The sequence below is a fragment of the Lissotriton vulgaris genome, chromosome 12, assembly GCF_964263255.1.
Source record: "Lissotriton vulgaris chromosome 12, aLisVul1.2, whole genome shotgun sequence".
Lineage (NCBI taxonomy): Eukaryota > Metazoa > Chordata > Amphibia > Caudata > Salamandridae > Lissotriton > Lissotriton vulgaris.
Window position 1 is genome coordinate 609,348,329 of NC_141700.1, and position 24,691 is coordinate 609,373,019.

Genomic DNA, 24,691 nt, shown 5'->3' on the forward strand with positions numbered 1-24,691 from the left:
CCTACATGCCAAGAACAGATGCATACTTGTAAGTAGCATATTCCTTATGCACTTGCACTGCCCCCACAAACCAATCTGAGCACGCTAACTTGATTTTTAGCTGCCAATTTCCTTCACATTTCTTATAACTTTTTAAAATGTTCAATGTTGTTTCTTTATAGACCCTTTAAAAATCTGCATTTCATTTCCTAAGCAGTTGCAGACCCCCTGAAGATGCTTTGCTGACTCCCAGGGGTCCCCAGACCTCAGGTTAAGAACCACTGGTCTTACCTCTTCAGGGACATGCCTTCTTTGTGTCTCCAGTTCATAAGCAAGCACATAGGTAGCCTTTCCTCTTCCTTTTGAAACCATATTAATGGGGTTGCCCTTTCCCTTGCTCTTTAATGCTTTTCTGTTGACTTGTGATTTTATTATTTTACTTAATCATGACTGTATGGTGTTTTATTTACAGGTTGTAGCCCGACGCTCTGACCTAAAACTGATTGTAACTTCAGCCACGATGGATGCTGACAAGTTTTCTTCTTTCTTTGGAAATGTTCCCATCTTTCACATCCCTGGACGCACTTTTCCTGTAGATATTCTCTTCAGCAAGGTATGGGTATCTAACAGACCGTAATATACATTGCGCTTTAACGATGTAACATGTTTGTAACTCATAAGATCTTCTATTGCCTTTTGAGTTCCTGTGGTCTCCCAGCACCAAGTTATTTGTCTCTTTTTGATTCTCCAATACCTTACTTTAAGCCTGCTGTGAAGCCTTGTGATTTTGAATCTCTCAGTATTTGTGGTCTCCTTTGAACACAAATGTTTTTGTTAATTTATTCTATTAATCTGCAAATATTCGGTTATGTTGAGGGCCCCATGTGAAGAACCACTGACCTAGACCCTCCTTAGGACCAATATACGGAAGACACATACACAGAAAATATTTCATACCAGCACTAGATGTTAGTTAAGAAACTCAGCAGGATGTTCAGGTGGAAGAGGAGGCAATAAGGCAAAAGATCGACATAGGCTGTAAGGAAGACCCATGTCTCCTCATTGAGACATTAACTCCTGTGCAAAAAGGAAGTCTGTTCTTGCCGAATGTATTTACAGCATTACTGCAGGATAATAAGGTGTGGAGAAGTGTGGCTCAATGGTTGGAGCGGCAGACCCTGATGCAGAGGTCTTGCCTGGGACCAGGGTTCAATTCCCCGCCTCGGTGGGTCTTGGGCTCAAAATTCCACGGACCTGATAATTCTCGCCTCAGTGCCTATTCCAATCATGGAGTCCCACTCTGCAACTCTGGACAATAGCTTGCTTAATCTCCACAACGGCCCCCACAACGCTAAGGATGCCTGGCTTCCACCTTGGGGGTGCCCAGGAGTGGACGCCTCACAGGGAAAGCCAGGATGGGTTCCACAGCGGTATTCGTACAAGCGCCTTGAGACCCTTGCGGGTGAGTAGTATCAATTTACAAGTTTTTATAAAGATTAACGTAAAATCTCTAACAGGATTCGGAAAATATAGAAAACTTTTTTACAGGATCAGTGTATATCATATCGCATGTGAGCTCTGATTTTTTGTTTTTTGGTAAATTGAATTTCAAACATTAGATACAGCGATAATTACCCTGCACATCGCTCTTACCTACAGTGGTTACAGACTCATAATGAGCATTCAACAGATCTCTTCAACTCTTGCACCCACAAAAAGGAAACCCTCCAGATCTGAATCGAAACAAATAACACTGTGTATAGCTCCATTAGTTTACTATGTGGCATTTAATTAACCTGCATCCAAACTCACTTCACTTGCCCAGAACATTTAGCAAAACGATCTTGACCCTCTCCATCTTGGACGACTCGCCATATTTCAGAATCCAAAGGACATCACTTTTTGTATCACTTTTCAGGATCCTGCCTTTAGAACCCACTAATCCAGGTATGAAAGACTCAAAAGAAGGTATATCCTTTTTTGCCATTTGAGGGTGGGGAACCCAGGGGGGCCTCAGCTGGACATAGCGGCGCCTTTTGGTTTCATCTAGATGCAAGTCTAGTTTACATTGCATATAGGATTTTCCAGAAACCCCTCAATACTGAAAGATCAGCAATTATCCTACACTTTCCCTCCCTCCACTTATTCAAGGCACCCGTCTTCATCTCCAGGGTAAAGAACCCATTGAAATTGATTGTATTATATGGAGAGGGAAAACCGTGAGCCACATCCCCATTACCAGTTAGAGCCAGATCTAGAGAGTTGTATCCACAGGGGTGCTCAGTTCCATATCAGGACCGGAGGTGAGGATTATGCATACTCTCTCTGCTTTAGTTTCATAGCAGCCATTTTCAAGAAACATCTCAAAACTACTATTCCCTTGAACCCTTTGGAATAGGAAAAAAAGTGAATACAACCGTGTGGACCAATCGACAAACAAGTCTAAAGCACAGCCTATCAGGAGTCTGCATGCTGCCACATAGCCTATCAACAGAGTCCCATAGTCCTTTTTCTTCACTGCTCACAGCAGAATTAAGTGCCTTTCTCCTTACCTCTTGCGCATTGTTCTTTCATGGGTGAGTATTGTACATATTCAGGACCTTTGTAGAATAGTACTTTCATTTGGTGTTTATAGTGCATAACCAGTGCCTTGGTCGATTTTGTTTTCTCTGACTTTTGCTTTCAGGCATGATGTGCCCTGGGACCACTCTGCACTCCCTTCGCGGCCATTTCTGGTGCGGCCCTCCGGCTGCTAAGTAGTGCCTGTCTGACATCTTCCTACCTGTGATGCGTAATCGCTATCTCTGCTATGGGTGGACTTCACTCGCTGCATTTGGGAGCCGATGAAGCCTGGAGAGTTAAGCCCCATTATAATCTGGGGCCTTAGGCCTGTGAAGGACCTTTTTTTAAGCAAGCGCCTTGTACGCCCCAGCACTCAGGTCTGCATTTTATAGCACTCTTTGCGTTTTTCCCACTATTTTTCTATTTTTACCCCATTGCCCGTACAAATAATATGGAGGTGTAGTATGATACAAAGGGGAATCCCCTAGAATACCTGCCCCATGCTCTATGAGGCGGTGGATACCTCAATATATAGAACGGTAGCGGAGGCCATTGGCCCCTGATGGAGCAGAGGCTCTTGCAGCAGCTAGCGCAGGAATGCACCAGGTTGGCTAGTCTGGCTACCTCTCTTGTGGGCACACAAGCCCCTGTTCATCCTTCAGAGGGCGATGTAGTTTCATCCAAGCCCAAAAACAGGCAAGGGTAGACCACAACGCCCTTGAGCGTCTTAAACACGCATTCCTTAATCGGGACCCTCCCCCATCCACTTTCTGGGAATCCCATCAGCCCACCTCTGATACCCCCCTCTCCAAGTCCCCAGAACAGGACGACCCCCAAGGGGATACCAATGACGACCAGGTGTCTTCACTGCCTTGGCTCCCTCCTGCCTTCCTCAAATCCCGCTGCCACCATCCCCTGGTTGGACCTATTGGACCCAGATGACATCATCTTCCCCAGGTCAGCAGAGTTGTCCCCATCTTCCCAAGGTCAGCAGAGCTGTCCCCATCTTCCCAAGGTCAGCAGAGCTGTCCCCCTCTGATAAGGTTGTCTCATGTGGTAGTTCGCTTCCAAAAGCCTTTGGGAAAGGAGGGTCGGAGCTGCATGCGTGCAGAGTGTCCCCACTCATCACTTGGGGGAAATGTTTCCCCAACTCCAGAGCTCAACCCCACAGTGGCCACTTTCCTGGCCCTGTTCATCAAAGACCCTAAGAAGGGGATTGATAGGTCCTGGCGCTCATGCTGGGACAAACTCATGCATACCCTTGGCCTCTTGACTAAAATAATTTACGTGGTCGTGGATGCCAAATCCTCAGGCTCTATTATCTCTCCCAAGGTTCTTTTGAGATGGGAGCAGCACACCATTATATTCCTTGGGAATACTAATTACCCTTTGTCAGCAGAATGCCGATGTTCTTTCCTTACCATAGTTGACCCAAAGTTGGGGGAATTGGTGGTCTTTGAGACCGGCGCAGTTGCTCAAGGAGGCCTCTCCGGGTAGCCCTCCATAAAAGAACTGTGAAAAATTGTCAAGACTTTTACTTCCCTTGACAAGGTCCAATCTTCTATCAAGAGGGTCTTCCACCCCGGGTTTTCTAGGGGGCCGGGTGAAGTAGGGGCCGCTCGTCCAGCCTTGGTGCTCCACAATATGGTCAAGGGCAAGGCTCCAAATACGGCGATTAACAGGATAACACCCGTTACGCCACCTTCTACCCAACCCAAAGTCAGTGTTTCAGAGGCAAAGGCAGAGGAGCCAACTCTGCACCCAAATCCGGTGAGTGTCATTCCTTCTTTTTATGTAAAAATTGGGGGTCAGTTGGCTGGGTTTGTGCCTGTTTGGCGCTCTATTACCTCAGAAGCTTGGGTCTTGCAGACAATTCAAGGTTTTCATATAGTTTTACAGCTCTCCCACTCGGACCGCACTTCCTAGGCCCATTCAGTTTTCCACACATCTGATACATCTGGAGATTTCTCCCCTTCTGGAAAAGGGTGCAGTTTGTCTCTTGGTCCCCCATCCATGGGGATTCATGGGTAATTTCTTTTTGGTGGACAAGTCCGATGGCGGTCAACGACCTGTCATAAACCTTCACGATTTCAACGAGTTGCTAATATATGGTCATTTCAAAATGGATGCCATCCATCTTCTCCAAGCCCTCTTGCGAATGTCCCAATGGATGATTCTGCTGGACATAAAAACTACTCCTACATATCCATTCTGATTTTTCCTCCTCAAAGGAGGTTTCTACAGTTCTTGTGGCGTGACCGGATGTACGTGTTTCCTACTCTACCTTTTGGACTTGTTTTGCCCCTTGGTGCTTCATGAAAGTTCTCAAAATGGCTGTGGAATACCTTTGGGCTCAAGGGATTTGGCTTATCGTCTATCTGGATGACATGCTCCTACTAGATCAGTGTCCACAATAGCTGTCACTCCAGCTGCAGTTGACTGTCAACCTGTTACAAGATCTGGGGGTTCGTCCTCAATGACAAGAAGTCGCTGTTGATCCTTTCACAATCCATCACGTTTCCAGGTTTCAGGATAGATTCAACTGAGGCCACGTTAAGTCTTACTCTTCCCAAGGTCTCCAAAATATGACATGAGTTGCGCAAGGCCTCCTGTTTTTCTCAGACAGATTGGCCATATAGTGGGTTTACTCGCCTCTTCTATCCAGGTGATCTTCCCATACCCTCGTCATTATCGCGCCCTCCAACGCCTGAAAGCAGCTCACTTGCAAAAGGGTCTCACGTATTCACAATGCGTAGCCCTTACGGAAGAAGTGAAGAACAAAATAAGCTGGTGGCTTGCGCAGATGGAGGCTTGGAGTGGGAGGGCAATCTTCTGCTCCACCCTGGATCTTGTGATGGAATCCGACACCAGCAGATGTGGATGGGGTGCCAGATGTGGAGATCCCTCAAAGGGAAGTGTGTGGGGCCCGTCAGGAGCAGTAACTGCATATCAATTGTCTGGAGCTCCTAGCTGGCTCATTTGCAGTCTGTTGCTGAACCAGCAACAAGATTCAGTTGTGCGCTCACCTCAAGATGGACAATAAATCGGCAGTTCAGTATATATTGACCACTGGGGAGGCACTCATTCAAAGGCTCTGTCCGATCTAGCAGCCAGTTTATGGCAATACTGCCTTCAACTCCAGATTTCAGTTATGACCGAGTACTTACCGGGGCAAGAGAATAAGTTGATGGATTGGCATTCTCGCAACTTTCTGGATTCCAGTCCTTTGCTTCAAGCCTGGGCCTGTTCTCGATTGACCTGTTTACCTCTCGGCTAGATTATCAGTTGCCTCTACTTTCCAGCTGGAGGCCGTGTCTGATGGCAGTAGACACAGAGGAATTCCTACAGGACTGGAGCCAGGAGAGGGGCTAGACATTCCCCCCTTCACTATGATCACCTGAGCCTCAGCTCAGATCAGGCGGCAGTAAGAGGAGGTAGTCATTCTCATGCCGACCTGGAGGTCACAAGTATGGTCTCTGGTTCTTTTGGAACTTTCTTGGGATTTTACAATTCGACTTCCCCTGTTTCCGTCTCTCCTTCTAAATCCGGTTCAGATACAGCATTTGTTTGTTCAGGGGGCTCCCTCTCATTGATGGTCTGGCGGATTTCAGGGGCGGACGGTCAATCCCGGACCTTAAACGAGAGGCTGAGGATCTCCTCTCAAAGTTGTGGGCCGGGAGCACAATCAAGTGTTACAGGTCAGCTTGGAAGCGATGGTCCAGTTGGTGTGTGCAACAGGGTTGATATCCCGTGGGGGCTGATGTAGTTGAGGTTCTGGCTTTCTTGGCAGGTAAGGGCTTGTCATACCGATATATTAATACCTTTGGATCAGCCATCTCTGTAGGCTATGTCTCGGTCGCCGCTTCCCCAGTTGGCAAACACCCATTTATTTGCTGACTTCTTAGGGGAATCAGCTTGTTTCTTACCTCTTTACTCTGCCCTCTGGGATGTTAATAGGGTTCTCGATTTGTTTCCATCTGGCAACCAAATGCATTCTTGTCCAGGGAGGAACTCTCAGCAAAACTAGATCCTCTGTTTCGTCTCATGCTGACTTTGTCCAGTGTGAAGGCCTTAGTCTTTACGGGCAAAACCTTTTCCCACTCTGGGGTTTTCTTCACAATCAGCAGACACACTAAATGCCGGACCAGAGTGATGTCTTACCTGGCTTTTTTTGATGCTCCAAAATTGTGTGTGGTGCAGTGCCTCAAGTCGTACGAAGTGATGACTGAAGAGTTCAGTCCTCTGGGTGAACGCCAACTTCTAATAGCGCTCCTTAAGCCCCACAGGGCGATCTCTTCTCTTACTTTAGCCCGCTGTCTGAGGTGGGTCAGGCAGGAGGCAGGCATCTATTTAAAGATGTTTGACGTGCATTTTACCCGTGGAGCCATGGCTTCTAAAGATTTCAGTCTGGGTGCAAGATTGGAGGCTATCATGAATGCAGCACACTGGTCATTAGATTCCACATTTAAAAGGTTTTATTTTAAGCCTGTGCTGGATATGGCTAAGCTGGTGGTAAATAAACTTTGATCTTTCATCATTCTTGCCTCTGGTCCTGACATAGAATGAAAAAGTTCCTATCTTTCTTAATGGAAAGTTTCAGTTCAATTAAGGACTCGGATGAAAGGATTATCCCACCCTGGGGTCGTCAGCCTGACTCCCTCCCCATGACTAGTAAGTACCTAGGTGTTTTTCTCATTAGTATAAAATAAAAGACAAGAAAGGTAATATTATTGATGTTGTGATTGTACCTTGTTCTTCTCTGTTTTCTTGCTTAACGAGTCTGGCAATGCTATTACCTCAGTTGGTGACCTTTGGGTAATTACTTCTGTTCTTTTATCACAGGATTGGATTCTGCCAGGCAGGATGCCTATTTCCAGGGGTCTGCTTGGCTCACATGACGCAAGAGGACTATGGGACTTTGTTAATGGGCTATGTGGCAACATGTGGACTCCTGATTGGCTATGCTTTGGACTTTTTTGTTGATTGGTCCACACTGTTGTGGTCACTTTTGTTTTTATTCCCATGTTTTCATGGGAATAGTAGTTTTGAGATGTTTCTTTAAAATGGCTGCTGTGAAAATAAAACGAAGAGACTATGCATAATCCTCTACTCCAAGTCCTTAATAGAATTGAAACTTTTTGTTACGAAAGCTAGGACATTCTTTTCATTATGCATTAAAAGGTTTTTGTCTCCTATATACCTAGATCAGATCCTGCAGAAGCGTATCAACCAAAGTGGGGTTTCTCAGTACTCAGATATTGTCTGCCAAAGGTTTGTACCAGTGTACTGTGGCCCCAGAGTTGTATCACCACATCATACAAATAGAAATTTGGAAGGGATGTCCCGCCATTAGTTTTGTTGTAGCAGTTACAGTGAGGCTTAGGGCCAAGGTTACTCCAGATTAACTTTGAGACTAATTCTTTGTATTGTTTAACAATTCTGTTGCGTACTTCAATGAGGAGAGCCTAGACGAGATACAGGCCTCTTGGTAGCACATTCAATTTTACTATATTAATACCTCGCAACAAGAGACTAATAGCTGATACAACCTATTCTTAGTGCAGGTCTTCACCTACTAAAAGGGATAACTATCATTGAGAACCCATTTTGCAGCAGGAGAGAGGAACAGATTGGGGACCTCCAATTTGTCCATGTTAATTTTATGTCGTGCTACTGCTTGAGTGACATACATTTCTAATTAATTCCAGGAGGGAATTTACAGGGTCGCCCAAAAAGGACATATTCCATATATAGGGCTATCTTGTTTTCACATGGGATTCCCCTAATAGCCAGAAAGCGGTAGATGGGACTAGCAAGAGGGTCCATGCTCATAGCAAATAACAGTGATGACCATGGGCACATATGTCAATTACCCCCGTGGAAATGAAATTTTTTAGAGAGATGACCATTCAATGTAATTGTCGCACTAAGGAGGCGGTGGTTTGCCGTCACCATAGCCTTGTCCTTAAGACTGCATAACAACTGCCTCAAAAAGGCACACAGAAACTTCCACTTGGGCAAAGGCCTTTCTGCAGACAAGGAAACAAGCAAGGCCAGTGTATATTTCTTATGCATCTTCTCAATGAAAAGGGTCATGCGCCTAATCATGGACATGTTCCCAGTGGAAGCACACTGGCCCCTGTGAACCATGTCAGGCAGAATTGCCTTGAGTCAAGAGCAGGAACACACCTGAGAGTGGGGGGGAGGGGGAGGGGGGTGCAGTGGATGTTGCAGTCTTACACCCCCCTAATAAATGTATTTCCTGGTTAAAAGTTGCTTTCAGTCTGGTATGGTGAGGTCACCAGGAATTTTTACATAAACACAGACAAAAACGCTCGCGCACACACACACACACACACACACACACACACACACACACACTCTCTCTCTCTGCTTTCAAAGTCTAGAAAATGTTTGGTTATTTTACTAAATATTGTGCTCACACCCCCCCCAATCTTCTGACCAAGCTACGCCCCCGGTCTAGAGGTCAAGATTTTGGTGAACATAACAACCAGCTTAAAGAAGGGGAATACATTTAAAGGAAGAACAAGAGGCACGCATCATGCCCTTCTTGGAGACAACTCACATTGTAGACTCCCTCATCGAAGTAGTTACCTGCCAGCCTTGGTGAAGGGATTTAAAAAGATTTGTCAATTTGGGTGCTACCTATGAAACGTACACTTCAAATAAATTGTCAGCAAACACACTGGGCAGGGTGCTTTACTATTTTTCTGAATGACTGATTTATATTCTGGACCTCCTCTTCTCAAAACAGGATTATCTAATTATTCCCTTTATTGTTCAGAGATTAGTTTACTGTAACTCTGAAATGTACTGTATCTTAGGAGGATTCCTAGAGTAGCCATGCTCACACCCTTCCCATCCCCACTTCCCTCCTCCTCCAGAAAAGATCTGCGCAGCCAAGACAGCGAGAATATGGAAATGCATTACGAATCAGCAAAAAGAAACAAACATGTTAGCAAAGGGTGATTACATTCTCCCTTCGGTGCAAATGCCAGGGGCTGGAAAATAGGTTCCAGAAAAAAGGATATTGAGGTCACCACTGCTGGAGAGCCAAGGAAAACCCCAACTCCCCCAACCAATATCCTGCCTTAGGTTTAAACCTAGAAGTGCTAAAACACTTCAGAGAGGAAACAGCCCTCATCAGTGTAAACATATAAACACTAATAAACAGCTGCACAACCACACACTAAAATGCAATTCAAAGAAAGGAAAGGGAGTGTTAGAAATGGGATGTTCGAGGCATGTGGGCTGCTGAATTCATATCTGTGCATAGATCGCCGCCTAGTGTTGGGTCCGGATGATTGCACCTTGTTGTCCTGGAAGAGTCTTCGAAGTATCACGAGATAGGTGACTCCTCCCCTGGACTACAGTGCGCATAGGCATCTTCTCCATCCTCAGATTGTTTTTTTCCGCCATTGGGTTCGGATGTTATTCCTATACTCCAACTTCGGAATCGAAAAATAACTTTTCTAAAGGCCAAAAGGCCTTCGACTTCGACGGTATTGTTTTCGCTCGGTACTTATTGACTCGATCGAACTTTCCATCTCGAACCGGTCGTTGACGCGGGCCGTTGGGCCTTTTCGACACCACGTGGGCCTGCTGCAGATGGAAAGGAGCCCGTTTAAAAGGTGCCCACAATGCCACTCCAAGTTCCCGCATACTGACAAACACTCAGTATGCAACAAGTGCCTATCACCAGACCATAAGGAAGAAACCTGCCCAGCCTGTGCCCAATTCCGTTCGAAGAAAACCATCAGGATTTGACGGGCCGTTAGGCAAGAGATGCAGTGACAGGCACCGGAACCAGACAGCATCTTCGATGATGACCAAGAACTTCCAGAAGCTGAAGATTTGGACCTAGAGATCGTCACCGTCGAGGACTACTCGGACTCCGACGACGAGATCCCACCGGGGCAAATCGTGAGTACACTGCCACTGCCACTGATTACCCCGTTACCGAAGGCTCTGGTCGAGGCATCGCCAAAAGGCCTTAGCCAAGATCCGAAGAAACATTTGTCAGCTCCGCCGTCCGGCTCGGCTCCAAAACCTAAGCCTTCAGAGACCCCAGGGCCAAGTAACGTGAGCCCTAAGAAGGTTCCAGAGCCCAAAAAGGTCGTCGACCCGAAGGCCGTCGAACCAAAAAAGGCCGTACAGCCTAAAAGCGTCGACCCGAAGAAGGCCGTCGACCCAAAGAGCGCCGAACCAAAGAAGGCCGTCGAGCCAAAAGGCGCCGAACCGAAAAAGACAGTCGAGCCAAAGAAGGCCACTGAGCCGAAGGGCGCCGACCTCGAAGAAGGTCGTTGAGCCAAAAAAGCAAGCTGTGCCTAAGGTCGCCGAACCAAAGAAGGTCGCCGACGTAAAGACTGCCATATCTAAGCCTGTGATCCAGCCGGAGAAGGCCATCGAACCAAAGACAAGTGCTCCAAAAAGACCGGTCGATCCTAAAAAAGCCATCGACTTCACAAAGGACAGTCAACCGAAAAAACCTGTCCAGCGCAAAAAAACGTGTCGAACCGAAAAACCTGGTAGATCCGAAATCACTTGTCGACCCGACCAAAGAGTCCGAGCCGACAAAAACCAATAAGCTACCAAAAGTCGTCGACACAGAAGGGGGTATCGACCCAGAGGCAATAGTCGATCCAAAACAGACTAAGTCAAAGAACTCGAAGACACAGCCACGGACAGTGGAAGAAGAACTCTTCCATCCAGATCCATCAGACGACCAGGCTAAAATATATAATAATCCTGAGACTGGTAAAGTCACAATCCTACACAGGAAGAAGAGACCACTGGACACTGACTCTCATTCCCCCATTCCTCTAAAGAAGAAGGGCTTTGGGACTTCTCCTTCTAGACCCTTCATTCCTATCTATCCCACTATGCCTACTACGCCTTTGGCTCCTTACTCTCCTTCTCACTATGGGGACAATGATGGTGACACAGGTGAAGATCCTCAGCATTAATATGACTATCCAGAGGATCCTAACCCCCAAAATGAACCATGGGAGGAACCAACTGACCCATATGACACGCATCCCATCCCTGACGTCCCCTCATACCCAACAAAGCTGTCACCTAATGACAACACCATTGTCTTCAACCAACTAATAGACAGGGCAGCGCAGTACCACAATGTTGACATGCACAATGACCCTAGAAAAGAAGACTTCTTATTTGACACTTTCCCTACTTCGGAAAAAAACATCAGAACACTTCCTATGCTTAAGGGGGTATTAAAACACACGCCTGATATATTTAAAGATACAGCCAGGGCACGCGTAATCAATCCCAGGATTGAAAAGAAATATAGAGCAGACCCTACCTATGTCAGAGGTCATTTACCATTAGACTCACTCGTAGTGGCTAACGCACGCAAAAGGGCCAACTCACAGACAACAGGAGAGGCTCCTCCTCCTGATAATGAGTCCAAAATACTAGAGGCCTCGGGTAAAAGAGTAGCTTCACAGGCCTCCAATTCATGGAGAATTGCGAACACGCAAGCTCTGCTAGCTCGTTAAGACAGAGCACACTACGACCAGCTTGAAAGCTTAATGCAACATCTGCCTGAGCCTTTTAAAGCCCAAGCTCCTCATACAGGAGGGAAAATTTATTACAAATGGCTCCATCAAATGTGCGCTTGACGCAGCCGACACTGCAGCCAGGTCTATTAACACTAGCGTTCTACTACGACGATATGCATGGCTGCGTATTTCGGGCTTTAAGAACGAGGTACAGTCCACCATTCTTAACCAACCAGTCAATCAAGACTTCCTTTTTGGCCCTGCAGTTGACACCATTCTAGACAAAATGAAGAAAGACACAGAAACTGCAAAATCAATGGGTGCATTGCAGTTTCAGCAACACAGAGGTTCCTTTCGACGCTCCTCATACAGAGCAGCTGCACAAGGCAATACTTCACAGACCTCATCTACATACAAAGGCAACACCCAAGGTTCCTTTAACAAGAACTCCAACAGAGGAGGTTATAGGGGCAACAATAACAAGGGGAGAGGACGTGGAGGCAATAACACCAGAGCCTCCACTTCCACAAAACAGTGACTTCATCACCCTACCTCCAGACCACCTAACACCGGTCGGAGGGAAGCTCCAACAATTCCTACCTGTCTGGAACGCAATTACCACGGACAGGTGGGTGAGACAAATTATCCAGTATGGTTATTGCCTAGAACTCACCTCTACACCACCAAACATACCACCCAGACACCGTCCTATGTCCAAAAAACACATCACCCTGCTACAACAAGAGGTGAAATGCATGCTGGAAAAGGGGGCCATAGAGCCAGTCCCTTTCCAACACCAAGGGACAGGAGTATACTCCCTATACTTCCTTATTCCCAAGAAGGACGGTTCACTCAGACCAATATTGGACCTCAGACCCCTAAATCAATACATACTGTCGGAACACTTTCATATGAGCACACTACAGCAAGTGCTCCCGTTGCTACAGCAAGGAGACTTCCTAGCAACATTGGACCTCAAGGACGCGTATTTTCACATACCCATCCATACAGCTCAGAAAATATAGAACAATAGAAGGTCAACACTACCAATTCAAGGTTCTCCCCCTCGGAGTGACCCCGGCTCCAAGAGTGTTTACAAAATGCTTAGCGACAGTAGCTGCACATCTCAGGAGGCAACACATCCATGTGTTCCCATACCTAGACGATTGGCTAATACAAGCAAAATCGTACCAACAGTGTGCAAGAGACACATCTCAAACACTTCAGCTGCTACACAGCCTAGGGTTTTCCATAAACTACCCAAAATCGCATCTACAACCATCCCACATACAACAATATCTGGGAGCAACTATAGATACCTCAGTGGCAAAGGCATACCCAAACTCAGTGAGGATAGCCAGCATGCAGATGCTCATTCGCAAATTTCTGCCACAACACTCTTCCAGCTCGAGTCTTAATGCAGCTCATAGGCATGATGGCCTCCTGCATATTCATTGTCCCCCATGCCAGACTTCACATGCGTCCATTGCAAGAATGCCTAGCACGGTAGTGGAACCAGGCTCAAGGACAACTAAAATACCTAGTGTTGGTAGACAGTCGCGCTCACAACTCTCTGCAGTGGTTGAACCCACAAAACCTTACCAAGGGGTGACTGTTCCAAGAGCCGGTTCCACAACTAGTACTAACAGCGGACGCATCACTGACAGGCTGGGGAGCCCACCGCCTTCACTACACAGTACAAGGGCTCTGGACATACAAACAAAAGAAACTGCATATCAACCAACTAGAGTTGCTAGCGATATTCCTAGCCCTGAAAGCATTCCAAACATACTTGTACATCAAGACTGTGTTGATCCGGACTGACAACCTGACAGCAATGTACTATATTCAGAAACAGGGAGGAACACACTCTCCACAACTGTCCCACTTAGCACAGAGCATATGGAAGTGGGCAATTCCAAAATATATCTTTCTCCTGGCAGAACACCTCCCAGGGAAAGACAATCCGATTGCAGACCTGCTCAGCAGGCACAGCCAGCAACTACACAGATGGGAGATTCACCCCCAAGTTCTCCAACCATTCTTCAGGCAGTGGGGTCACCCAGAGATAGACCTGTTTGCCACAAACGAAAACTTAAAATATCAGTACTTTGCCGCCAGGTTCCCTCATCCGTTGTCACAAGGCAATGAGATATGGATGAACTGGTCAGGCAGATTTGCGTACGCTTTTCCCCCAGCACCTCTGATTCCGCTGGTGGCACGCAAACTGCGGCAACAGTCACTCACGCTGATCCTAGGTGCTCCCACATGGGTGAGACGGCCATGGTACACATCGTTCCTGGAGCTTTCAGTAGTTCCTCCTCAACGGCTGCGCCTTGCACACCATCTTCTAACTCAGAACCATGGAGAAATCAGACACTCAGATCCCAATCAGATGAACCTAGCGATCTGGCTCCTGAAGTCTTAGAATTTGGACACCTTAACTTGCCTCCAGACTGCATGAACATCATTAAAGAGGCAAGATGACCAACTACAAGAGCGTGCTATGCAGCTAAATGGAAGTGGTTTGTTATTTACTGCAACAATAACCAAATCAACCCTTTAGATGCTTCCATACAAAACATTATATGTTACCTGCTGCATCTTCAAAAATGCAACCTAGCGTACTCTTCCATAAGACTACACCTAGCGGCTATAGCAGCATACCTTCAAAACAGGTAACACCTTTCACTGTTTAGAGTGCCAGCTGTAGGAAGGTGGATATCTGACTATGTTTGCCCCCAACTTTTTGCAGTGTTTTGCTGGTTTTCGACATAGTTGGCCTGGGATCCTGCTATTCAGGACCCCAGGCTTCCTTCTCTCTCTGTTAAAATGGACTCCATGTACCTTAGGTACATATCTAATTGGATACTGGGTCACCTTATCAGCCCCTGTACAGTGTACCTTAGGTACCCAGGGCATAGGTGCACACAGGGCCTACCAAGGGCTGCAGCATGTATTATGCCACCCCTGGCTGGCCATCCAAACTGACACAACTGGCTGGTAACACAGCTGGGGCAAGGTGGTGTAATCACCCTTTGTTTTAGATATAGTATACCTATATCTAACCCAAAATGGACACATATACTCCTATAAGTCACTCCTATGGCAGGCCTTATCAATCCTGAAGGTAGAGTGCTTGGAATTATGTGAGATGGTGCTCTAGCATGAGCTGACCCTGTCTGCAGTTTTCGGAACCATGTCCTTATAGCTGTTCCATGATAACGCTATACCATATACTCTTAAGTGCATTATAATCCTCGCGGTTATTGCTAACTTTGGCACAGCATTATCAAAACATGTTGTGTAAGGTGTCAAACGCTTTGGAATACTACCCCCTCTCCAGTTCTGGCGACGGGGGTATCATTCCACCCTTCTAGAGGGATAAGACATGTATGTAACTCGAACCCCGGTTAAAGGTAACCCGAGCCTCAGCATCACAAAATGGATGCTGCTGCCACAGACACAAGTCTTCATCCTGGTCGCCTGCAGCATCTTTCTCCAAGGCTCCATTGACTTCAACGCGGAAACCCGACACACTTTCACACCTATGCACCCGCAGCCCGTGGGTGAGGTAACGAGACCATTTCGGTGCTCATAGGTAGATTGACTCTCCTAGTGTCCAGGTATCCTGTAGTTTTAGTCTCAACCAGTCGGAACTGTCTTTACTTATCGATTTCGTAATTTGTTTGTGCCCATTGACTTTGCATTGGAGCCCGCCTGTGTGTTCTAACACTGCACACGCGTCCCGTGGGCCTCCTGCTCCTTACCTAAGGTTAGGGTATTGTAGCCCCAGCGATTCTACAGCCTGTGGGCATCCTCATATCTTCTATCGTTCTACTTAACCCATTTACTTAGTATATGGTTTGCCGTCCCTCTAGGGCACCATTGTAATTTGTGCGACTTATTGTATTTTTCTGAAGAGTATTATGTGCTTAGCCCTCTGATCTCATAAAGAGTTCAGAGGTGTTTGTTAGTAATACATATATTGTTTATTTTCATAACAACCTGTGTGGTGTCCTTTCATCTGGTATTCAAGGGGTTATATGTGGTAAAACAGGTGGCTTCACATGCCAAAAGAGTTTAGCCTAAGACTGCTTTGTCCATGCTACCATTAGGATAGCTGGTCTATAAGGTTGACTTACAACCAATCACCATAAGGGTTGTTTGGACTGATACAAGGTGATCACTAGAACTAGTGAGCATCATATATCAGGCCAACTTCTCACACCAGCAATAAAGGCTTTTATGGAGGGTCTTAAAAGGGTGATCCCTCCAAGACACCCACCTTCCCCAGTCTGGAATCTAAATATAGTACTTACCAGACTTATGGGAACTCCTTTTGAACCTCTACACTCATGCAAACTGCGTTTCTTAACGTGGAAGTTGGCATTCTTGATTGTCATTACCTCACTCAGGCGAGTTAGCGAGTTACAAGCACTAACAATTCAGGAACCCTTCATGCAAGTACATGCTAACAGGGTGGTTCTTAGAACAAACCCCAAGTTCATGCCAAAGGTCCTATCCAATTTCCATATTAATCAATCAATGGAACTGCCAGTGTTCTTCCAAAATCCACAGTCAGTAGCAGAAGGAGCCCTACACACACTGGATGTAAAGAGAGCTCTGCTTTATTATGTGGATAGAACAAAATCCTTTAGGAAAACAAAGCAATTATTTGTTGCTTTTTCACCACAACATAAAGGAAATCCAATGTCAAAGTCAGGAATAGCCAGATGGATCGTTAAATGCATTCAAATATGTTAACATAAGGCTAAACACACTTTAACTGTCCCCCCAAGAGCACACTCTACACGAAAAATGGGGGCATCCATGGCTTTCCTAGGGAATATTCCTCTTGAAGACATATGTAGAGCAGCCACATGGACTACCATGCACACTTTCACAAAACACAACTGTGTAGACGTGCAAGCAAAGCAGCAAGCTGCTGTAGGCCAGGCTGTCCTCAAAACTCTTTTTCAAACTGCTGCAGCTGGCACAGGTAACCACCGCTAGATGAGATACTGCTATTCAGTCTATGCACAGATATGAATTCAGCAGCCCACATGCCTCGAACGGAATATGCTACTTACGAGTATGCATCTGTTCTTGGCATGTAGGGCTGCTGACATTCATATCGCCCGCCCTCCTCCCCGGTGCCTGTAGCAGCTGCAGCATTATCTTTTGCATGGCCATCTCTTACTTTACTATCTCCATCTCTGCCACAATGGCGAAAAACAATGTGAGGCTGGAGAAGATGCCCATGCGCACTGTAGTCCAGGGAAGTAGTCACCTATCTCATGATACTTCGAAGACTCTTCCAGGACAACAAGGTGCAATCATCCAGACCCAACACTAGGCGGCGATCTGTGCACAGATATGAATGTCAGCAGCCCTACATGCCAAGAACAGATGCATACTGGTAAGTAGCATATTCCTTCTGGCTAGCTGAGAGTTGCGCCAAAGCGAGGCAGAAACCACCACTCTAGTCAGAATAAGGGAGTTACACTATAATAACCCCTGCTCATCCCCTTCGTAGCTTGGCACGAGCAGCCAGGCTTATCTTAGAGGCAGTGTGTAAAGCATTTGCACATAACCAACAGTAAAACAGTGTGCGCACTACATGAGGACACCACACCAGTTTAGAAAATATCCAATTTTATAGAACTAAGGCCAAAAACAATAGAAATCCACACTACTATAATTAAAAGTTCACAGTTCTAAAAATACGCTGATTAAAAAGGGTTCCTTGTGGGGATAGCTCTGTCCGGGCCACAGCGGCGTTGTGAACTACAAAATCCAACAGTTCTGGCTGGTCGCGGGTTCGCGGGCCAGCTAAGGTGTCGGGAAGACCCGCAAATAGTACCTGTGAGAAATGCAGGGCGCTGAGACCCTTGAAGTTACTTGCGTTGCCGGTCAAGCTCCATTCTGGTGGAATCAGGAGCGCTGGCAGGCTTCTGGTGCTGCGGTGTGACGTGCAGCGGTGCGGCGTGCGGTGCCTCAAGGTCGCGGTGTGAGCAGCGGCTCGGTGGCGTCGTCAGATGGCGTCGTTGGTGGGACCAGGGTCGCGGTGCGAGATGAAGGTGGTGATCGCCACGGTGCTAGGAGGCCACGGTGCAAGCAGAGGCGTTGTTGTTGCTGAAGCGCTGTCGTCGGCTGACGAACTAGAGTTGATTGCGCCGTTGACGGTAGGCCAGGATGAGGGCGGTGCGTCGTGTGACTTAGGAGCGTGCCCTCGAACCACGGTTGAAGCAGCGGCATTGATTTTGACGGGAAGTGGCGGCGTCAGACAGGCCAAGGCGTCCTCGTGAAGCAAGGCGGTGCAGAGTGTGGTGCCCACAGGTCGCGGTGCGAACAACGGCTCGGTGGCGGAGTCGTCGGTGAGACCAAGTTCGCAGTGCGGCGTTGCCCGGTATTCTCTGCGGTACCAAAGCTTCGGCGTGAAGTGAGGCGGTGCGGAGTGCGGTGCTCCCAGGTCACGGTGCAAGCAGCGGCTCAGTGGCGGTGTCAACAGCCGTCGTCGGTGAGACCAAGGTTGCGGTGCGGCAGTGCCCTCTGTGGTGCCTTCAGGACACGGAGTCAGCAGCAGCGTTGTAGACGTCGTCAAGTTGCTTTTCCTCTGTTTGCAGCACAAAACACAGTCCCCAGTGCTGCGGGCAGAAGAGCTTAAAGTCTTTGTTGTTCCAGAGAATTTGTGACGAGGGGGCAAGCTCTACCTCAAGCCCTTGGAGAGACTCACAAATTGGATTGCAGAAAGTCCAGTCCAGGCCTTTCACTGCCCAAGACAGAAGCAGCCACTGCAGGTCAGCCCAGCAAAGCACCCAACAAAGCAGTCGTTCCTTTTCATAGCTTCTCCAGCTCTCCTCCTTGGCAGTCTTCTTGTTCCAGTTGAATTCTAAAGTTCAGGGGTCTGGGACTCAGTAAGTATGTCCAAAAATCCTTTGATCTTTCAGGCAGAGGGTGTCTGTGCCCGGCCAGAACCAGTTGGGCCTTCTCTGGTGTGAATTCCTGGCAGGAGGTGGAGACTGCATTTGTCTGAGGCAGACTATGCCCTTTTAGGTGCCAGGAAATCTCCTCCCCCCTTCCCCCATCGTAGCCCAGGTCTATTCAGCCCTTTTCTGACCTACCTAGACTATCTGGAGCCCCTCCGGCCCCCCAGCCTTCTGTCATCCAAAACCCAGACAGGCAATCCACATTCCAGCAGAGGCACACGGGATGACTGAGCAAGAAAATACCCACTTCCTAAAAGTGGTAGTTCGAGGCATATGAGCTGCAGATCTCACACTTGGCATTAGATCGCCATCTGGTGTTGGGCTCAGATGCTTGCACATTGTTATTGTCTTGGAAGAAGTCTTTGTAGTCACAAGATAGGTGACTCCTCCCTTGGACGATAGTGCGCATGGGCATCAACTCCATCCTTAGATTGTTTTATTTCTGCCATTGGGTTGGAATGCAACTTTAGTGTCCCTGTTTCGAAAACCATTTATGCGCGAGAAAAATGTCCATAGAACTCTTCAAATTAAATTCAAACATTTTCAGCTTCGACCAACTTTCATCGGTTCGATTCCGGTCGTCGACGCGGGCCGTTGGGCCTACCCATTGAGGCCTACGGCTCATGGAAAGGACGCCATTCAAGAAATGCCCCCAGTGTGGAGCAAAATTTCCGCACAGTGACCATCACAAGGTCTGCAACCTGTGCCAATCACCTGAACACAGCGAGTCCAGCTTGCGCATCCTTTCGATCGAAGAAGACCATTCGAGATCGAAGAGCTTGTCGACAAATCATGCAGAGATCAGCTCCAGAACCAGTGGACATCATTGACGAAGGCCCAGATGTCCCAGAAGAAGATTCCGAAGATCTCCAAATTGTGTCAGAGGCAGGAGACTCAGACGACCCCATCACTGCTGGTCTTGAGTACTACTGCCCCTATCCCAACCCTGCCAACAAAACCAAAGGCAATACTGCGCCTGCTGGCCCCAGTCGCGACCGAAAACACACTTCAGAAGCGCCGCTTCCGGGCCTGCCTCCGAAGAAAAAAGATAAGCCTTCCGGTAGCTCGGGACCGAGCAAACCGCATGTACCAATCCCAACGGCACCTTCGGCATCGAAAACGAAAGAACTCTCTGCTCCGAAATCGGTTCCGAGGCCTTCCACCTTCAAAGATAAGTCGGCCCAGAAAACATCAAGGCCCGTGGATAAACCGGCTTTGAAAGTTTCCAAGCCTAAAAATCCTGCTTCGGCTCCGAAACCAAGAGCCTCGGAACCAAAACCTACGCCTAAGGACTTTACCACGCCTCCTGAGGCCAAACACAATAAAAGTCAACACCAACCCCACTCGGAACTGAAAAAATTTGCACCTAAAGCGGTTCCTGAGGAAGAGGAACTTTTTCAGCCGTATCTTGTCGATCCTAAACAGAAAAAGATTCATATTAAACCAGAAACAGGACATGTCACCACTGTGCATATAGAAAAAGGAAGTCCGACACAGCACCTGCTCTTCCAGTGCCTATAAAGAAGGACTCTGCCACATCACCTATGCATCCTTCTTCTCCTATACTTCCTTTCGAATCCTTCTCCTCTTCCTAAATTTATAACACCACCTCAGACTGAGGCTTCTCCACCTCATACACCCAAAGATGAGGATGATGATGACTTTGGGGTGGGGGGTGACCCAGATGACCCTTTCACGTATCCAACTGACGCACATGATTGAGAGTACTGTATCCCAACAGATATACCAGACATCCCAAGCCCACACACATACCCCTCAAAACCATCTCCCCCAGACGATAATATTGGTTTTGGGCAGTTAATTAATAGGGCTGCCATCTATCATGGCGTCACAATGCACTCTGATGCAGCAGAGGAGGATTTTCTGTTGGATACATTTGAACAGTCCCAGAAGACAGTGCAAATATTGCCAATGATTAAGGAAGTTATTAAGCATGCCCTAGGAGTGTTTAAAGATCCCATACGTGCCAGGATTCTTAACCCTAGAATAGAAAAAAAGTATAAACCTGTCCCTGCAGACCCTGCTTACATTAAAGGACAGCTGCCTTTGGATTCTCTAGTAGTTTCCAATGCTAGAAAGCGCGCCAACTCCCAATCCTCTGGAGAAGCGCCACCCCTGATAAGCAATCCAAATTGCCAGACGCTTCTGGTAAAAGGGTAGCCGCAGAAGCAGCCAATCATTGGCGCATAGCCAACTAGCAAGCACTGCTCGCAAGATAGGATAGGGCTCACTACGATCAGTTAGAAACCCTACTACAACATTTGCCTGACCACTATAAAACACAAGCAAATTCTCATTCAAGAGGGCAAGCTCATTTCAAACACGTCAATAAAATGTGCACTTAACGCAGCAGACACTGCCTCTAGATCAATCAATACCAGTGTTCTACTAAGACGACATGCTTGGCTGGGCATCTCAGGCTTTAAGCAGGAAGTCCAGACTATTATCCTCCACCAGCCATTCAACCAACAACAACTTTTTGGCCCGGCTGTAGACACTGCACTTGAAAAAATGAAGAAAGACACGGAGACTGCTAAGTCCATGGGAGCTTTACAGTCTCCACAAACACATGGCTCCTTTTGTCTCTCCTTCTATAGAGGAGCCTCCAAAAACATTGGAGCAGACAACTCATCTTCATTTAAAGCAGCTACACAAACATCCCCTAATAGAGGATACTTTAAAGGCGGATTCAGAGGAAACAACAATAAAGGAAGAGGTCGAGGGACTAACAACACTCGTACCGCCCCTAACACAAAACAGTGACTTTCCTCCGCTCCCCTCAGGCCATCCCACTCCAGTCAGGGGGGAGATTCACAGTTCCTACCTGTCTGGGATCCCATCACAACAGAGAGGTGGGTAAGACAAACTATCCAGTCTGGTTACTGCCTAGAACTTACAGCTACCTCCCCCCCCATCCCACACATACCACCTAATCAGCGTCCCATGTCCACAGAACATCTTAAGCTCTTAAAACAAGAAGTTCTCTCACTGCTCCAAAAGCACGCAATAGAGATTGTTCCCTGCAACATCAAGGGACAGGGGTTTACTCGCTGTACTTCCTAATACCCCAAAAAGACGGGACTCTAAGACCAATACTAGATCTCAGGCCCCTCAACCTATATATACACTCAGATCATTTTCATATGATCACTCTCCAACAAGTGCTCCCACTACTGCAAAAAGGCGACGTCCTTGCCACACTAGATCTCATGGACTCCTACTTCCACATTCCCATACATTGTTCCCACAGGAAGTATCTAAGGTTTGTAGTGGATGGACAACAATACCAATTCAAAGTCCTTCCATTCGGAGTCACCACTGCACCCAGAGTGTTCACAAAGTGCCTTGCAGTAGTAGCGGCACATCTCAGAAGACAACAGATCCATGTCTTCCTATATCTAGACGACTGGCTGATAAAAGCCAAGTCACTCAATCAAACCATTCAAACATTACACAACTTGGAGTTCACAATCAACTACACCAAGTCGCATCTCCAGCCCTCTCATATACACCAATATCTGAGGACCACAGACATCTCGTCAGCTCTAGCGTATCCCAGTTCAGCCAGGATAGCAAGCATACAAGCCCTCGTCACAAAATTTCAAGTCCAACACTCTCTCCCAGCCAGAGTGTTCATGCAGCTCATAGGGATGATGGCATCTTGCATTTTCATTGTACCATATGCAAGACTTCAAATGCATCCATTACAGGAATGTCTAGCACATTAGTGGAATCAGGCTCAAGGACAACTTACAGATCTGGTGTTTGTGGATAGCCGCACACATCGCTCTCTGCAGTGGTGGAACATCAAAAACGTGTCCATAGGGCGGCTGTTCCTCGAACCGGTTCCACAGATAGTACTCACAACAGACTCATCACTCACAGGATGGGGAGCCCATCTCCTTGTACATACAACTCAGGGCAAATGGACCAATCAACAAAGAGGGCGCCACATCAATCACCTGGAGCTACTAGCAATATTCCTAGCACTAAAATCTTTCCAAGTACATGTACAGAACAAGGCGGTCTTGATCCGGACGGACAACATGACAGCCATGTACTACATACAAAAACAAGGAGGCACACATTATCTGCAGCTGTCCCAGCTTGGTCAAAACATTTGGAGATGGGCCATCCCACAAAATATGTATCTACTTGCCGAACATCTTCCAGGAGTTCACAATCAGATTGTGGATCTGTTAAGTCGACCGACACAACAGATTCATGAATGGGAACTACATCCCCAAGTCCTTGTACCATTTTCCCAAATGTGGGGCCAGCCAGACATAGATCTGTTCGCCACACTCGAAAACGCAAAATGCCCAACCTTCGCCGCCAGGTTTCCACACCCATTGTCTAAGGGCAATGCGATATGGATGAACTGGTCAGGTAAATTTGCGTACGCTTTTCCGCCTCTCCCACTAATTCCACTAGTGGTACGCAAGCTCCAACAACAGTCTCTCAAATTAATCTTAGTAGCTCCCACATCGGCACGCCAACCATGGTTCACAACACTGCTGGAACTCTCACTAGTTCCACATCCAAAACGGCGCCTGTCCCCATCCCTGCTAAAGCAGAACCATGGAGAGATCAAACATCCAGATCCAGGTCAGCTGAATCTGGCGATCTGGCTCCTGAAGTCCTAGAGTTCCCGGGGGTGGCACAACCAGTGCTGCATGTCCCCGGGTAGCATTTGATTCACCGGCCCTGGCACTCGCAGTGCACTTTACTAGGGGCTAACAGGTAAATCAAATATCCAGTCATGGAAACACCAATCCATAACGCAATTGACACCGAGAGCGCCTGCACTTCACCACTGATCAGCTGTGCGAAAAGTGCGCATAGACGTTACGCCAGCAAATACAGGTCAGCACTGGGAGGTCAGAAAACAAAAACTCGGAGGAAACAGGCCAAAAGATGCCAAGTCTTACAGTGAGAGAAAGTGATTCATTGTTATTCCTTTCTGCAGGGGCCAACACAATGTAGCTTTGATATACAAAATAGCAGCACGTAACATTGGCCTAAGAACGTTCGGCTTGTGTTACGTTGTTTAGGGATGTCACTAAATCTGTGTTTCATATTCCTCTGTTTCCTCCAGTTGTTTGTGCTTGGATTAAAGGTGCAGGGTTTAGGAGCATGTTTTAGATTTTATCTAGTTATTTTTTATACTTAGAGAATCAGGAAATGTTAAAATCATATTTGATTTTAATGCACAGTTTCTTTCTTTAACTGGTTGGTGAAGTGGCTGGTTCATACGAATCTTGGCCAATATGTACTATCGTATTTGCCTGCAGACAGATAATGGATTAAACAATTAGATACACTAGCACCCTTTTCTAACAAGTCAGTATTAATAGCAGGCCTCAGCTTTAACCATTCAGTGCAATTGTAGTCATAGGCAACTGTGAAAAGTGTGCTGTCACTATGCACATGCGATAGTGGTGAAAACATGACCCACATCTTTCCACATATTAAGTAAATCCATAGCGGGAAGGTGTCCTAGTGTTATATGTGATACTTTTGGCTAGTCCTGGCCTTTTTACTTAATTGCACTTTACTGCTGAGGCTTTTGAGCACATCATTACAATGTGC

General features: G+C 47.0%; 1 protein-coding gene across 2 annotated transcripts in view; it reads left to right on the top strand.

Moving 5' to 3' along the window:
- Positions 1–24,691, top strand: part of DHX38 (DEAH-box helicase 38) — a 1,070,683-nt gene that overhangs the window by 643,434 nt on the left and 402,558 nt on the right. For both annotated transcript variants that reach the window (XM_086945550.1, XM_086945552.1), the window contains exon 15: positions 452–592. In XM_086945550.1, the coding sequence (XP_086801676.1) occupies positions 452–592 (141 nt within the window). The remainder of the gene's footprint in view (positions 1–451; positions 593–24,691) is intronic.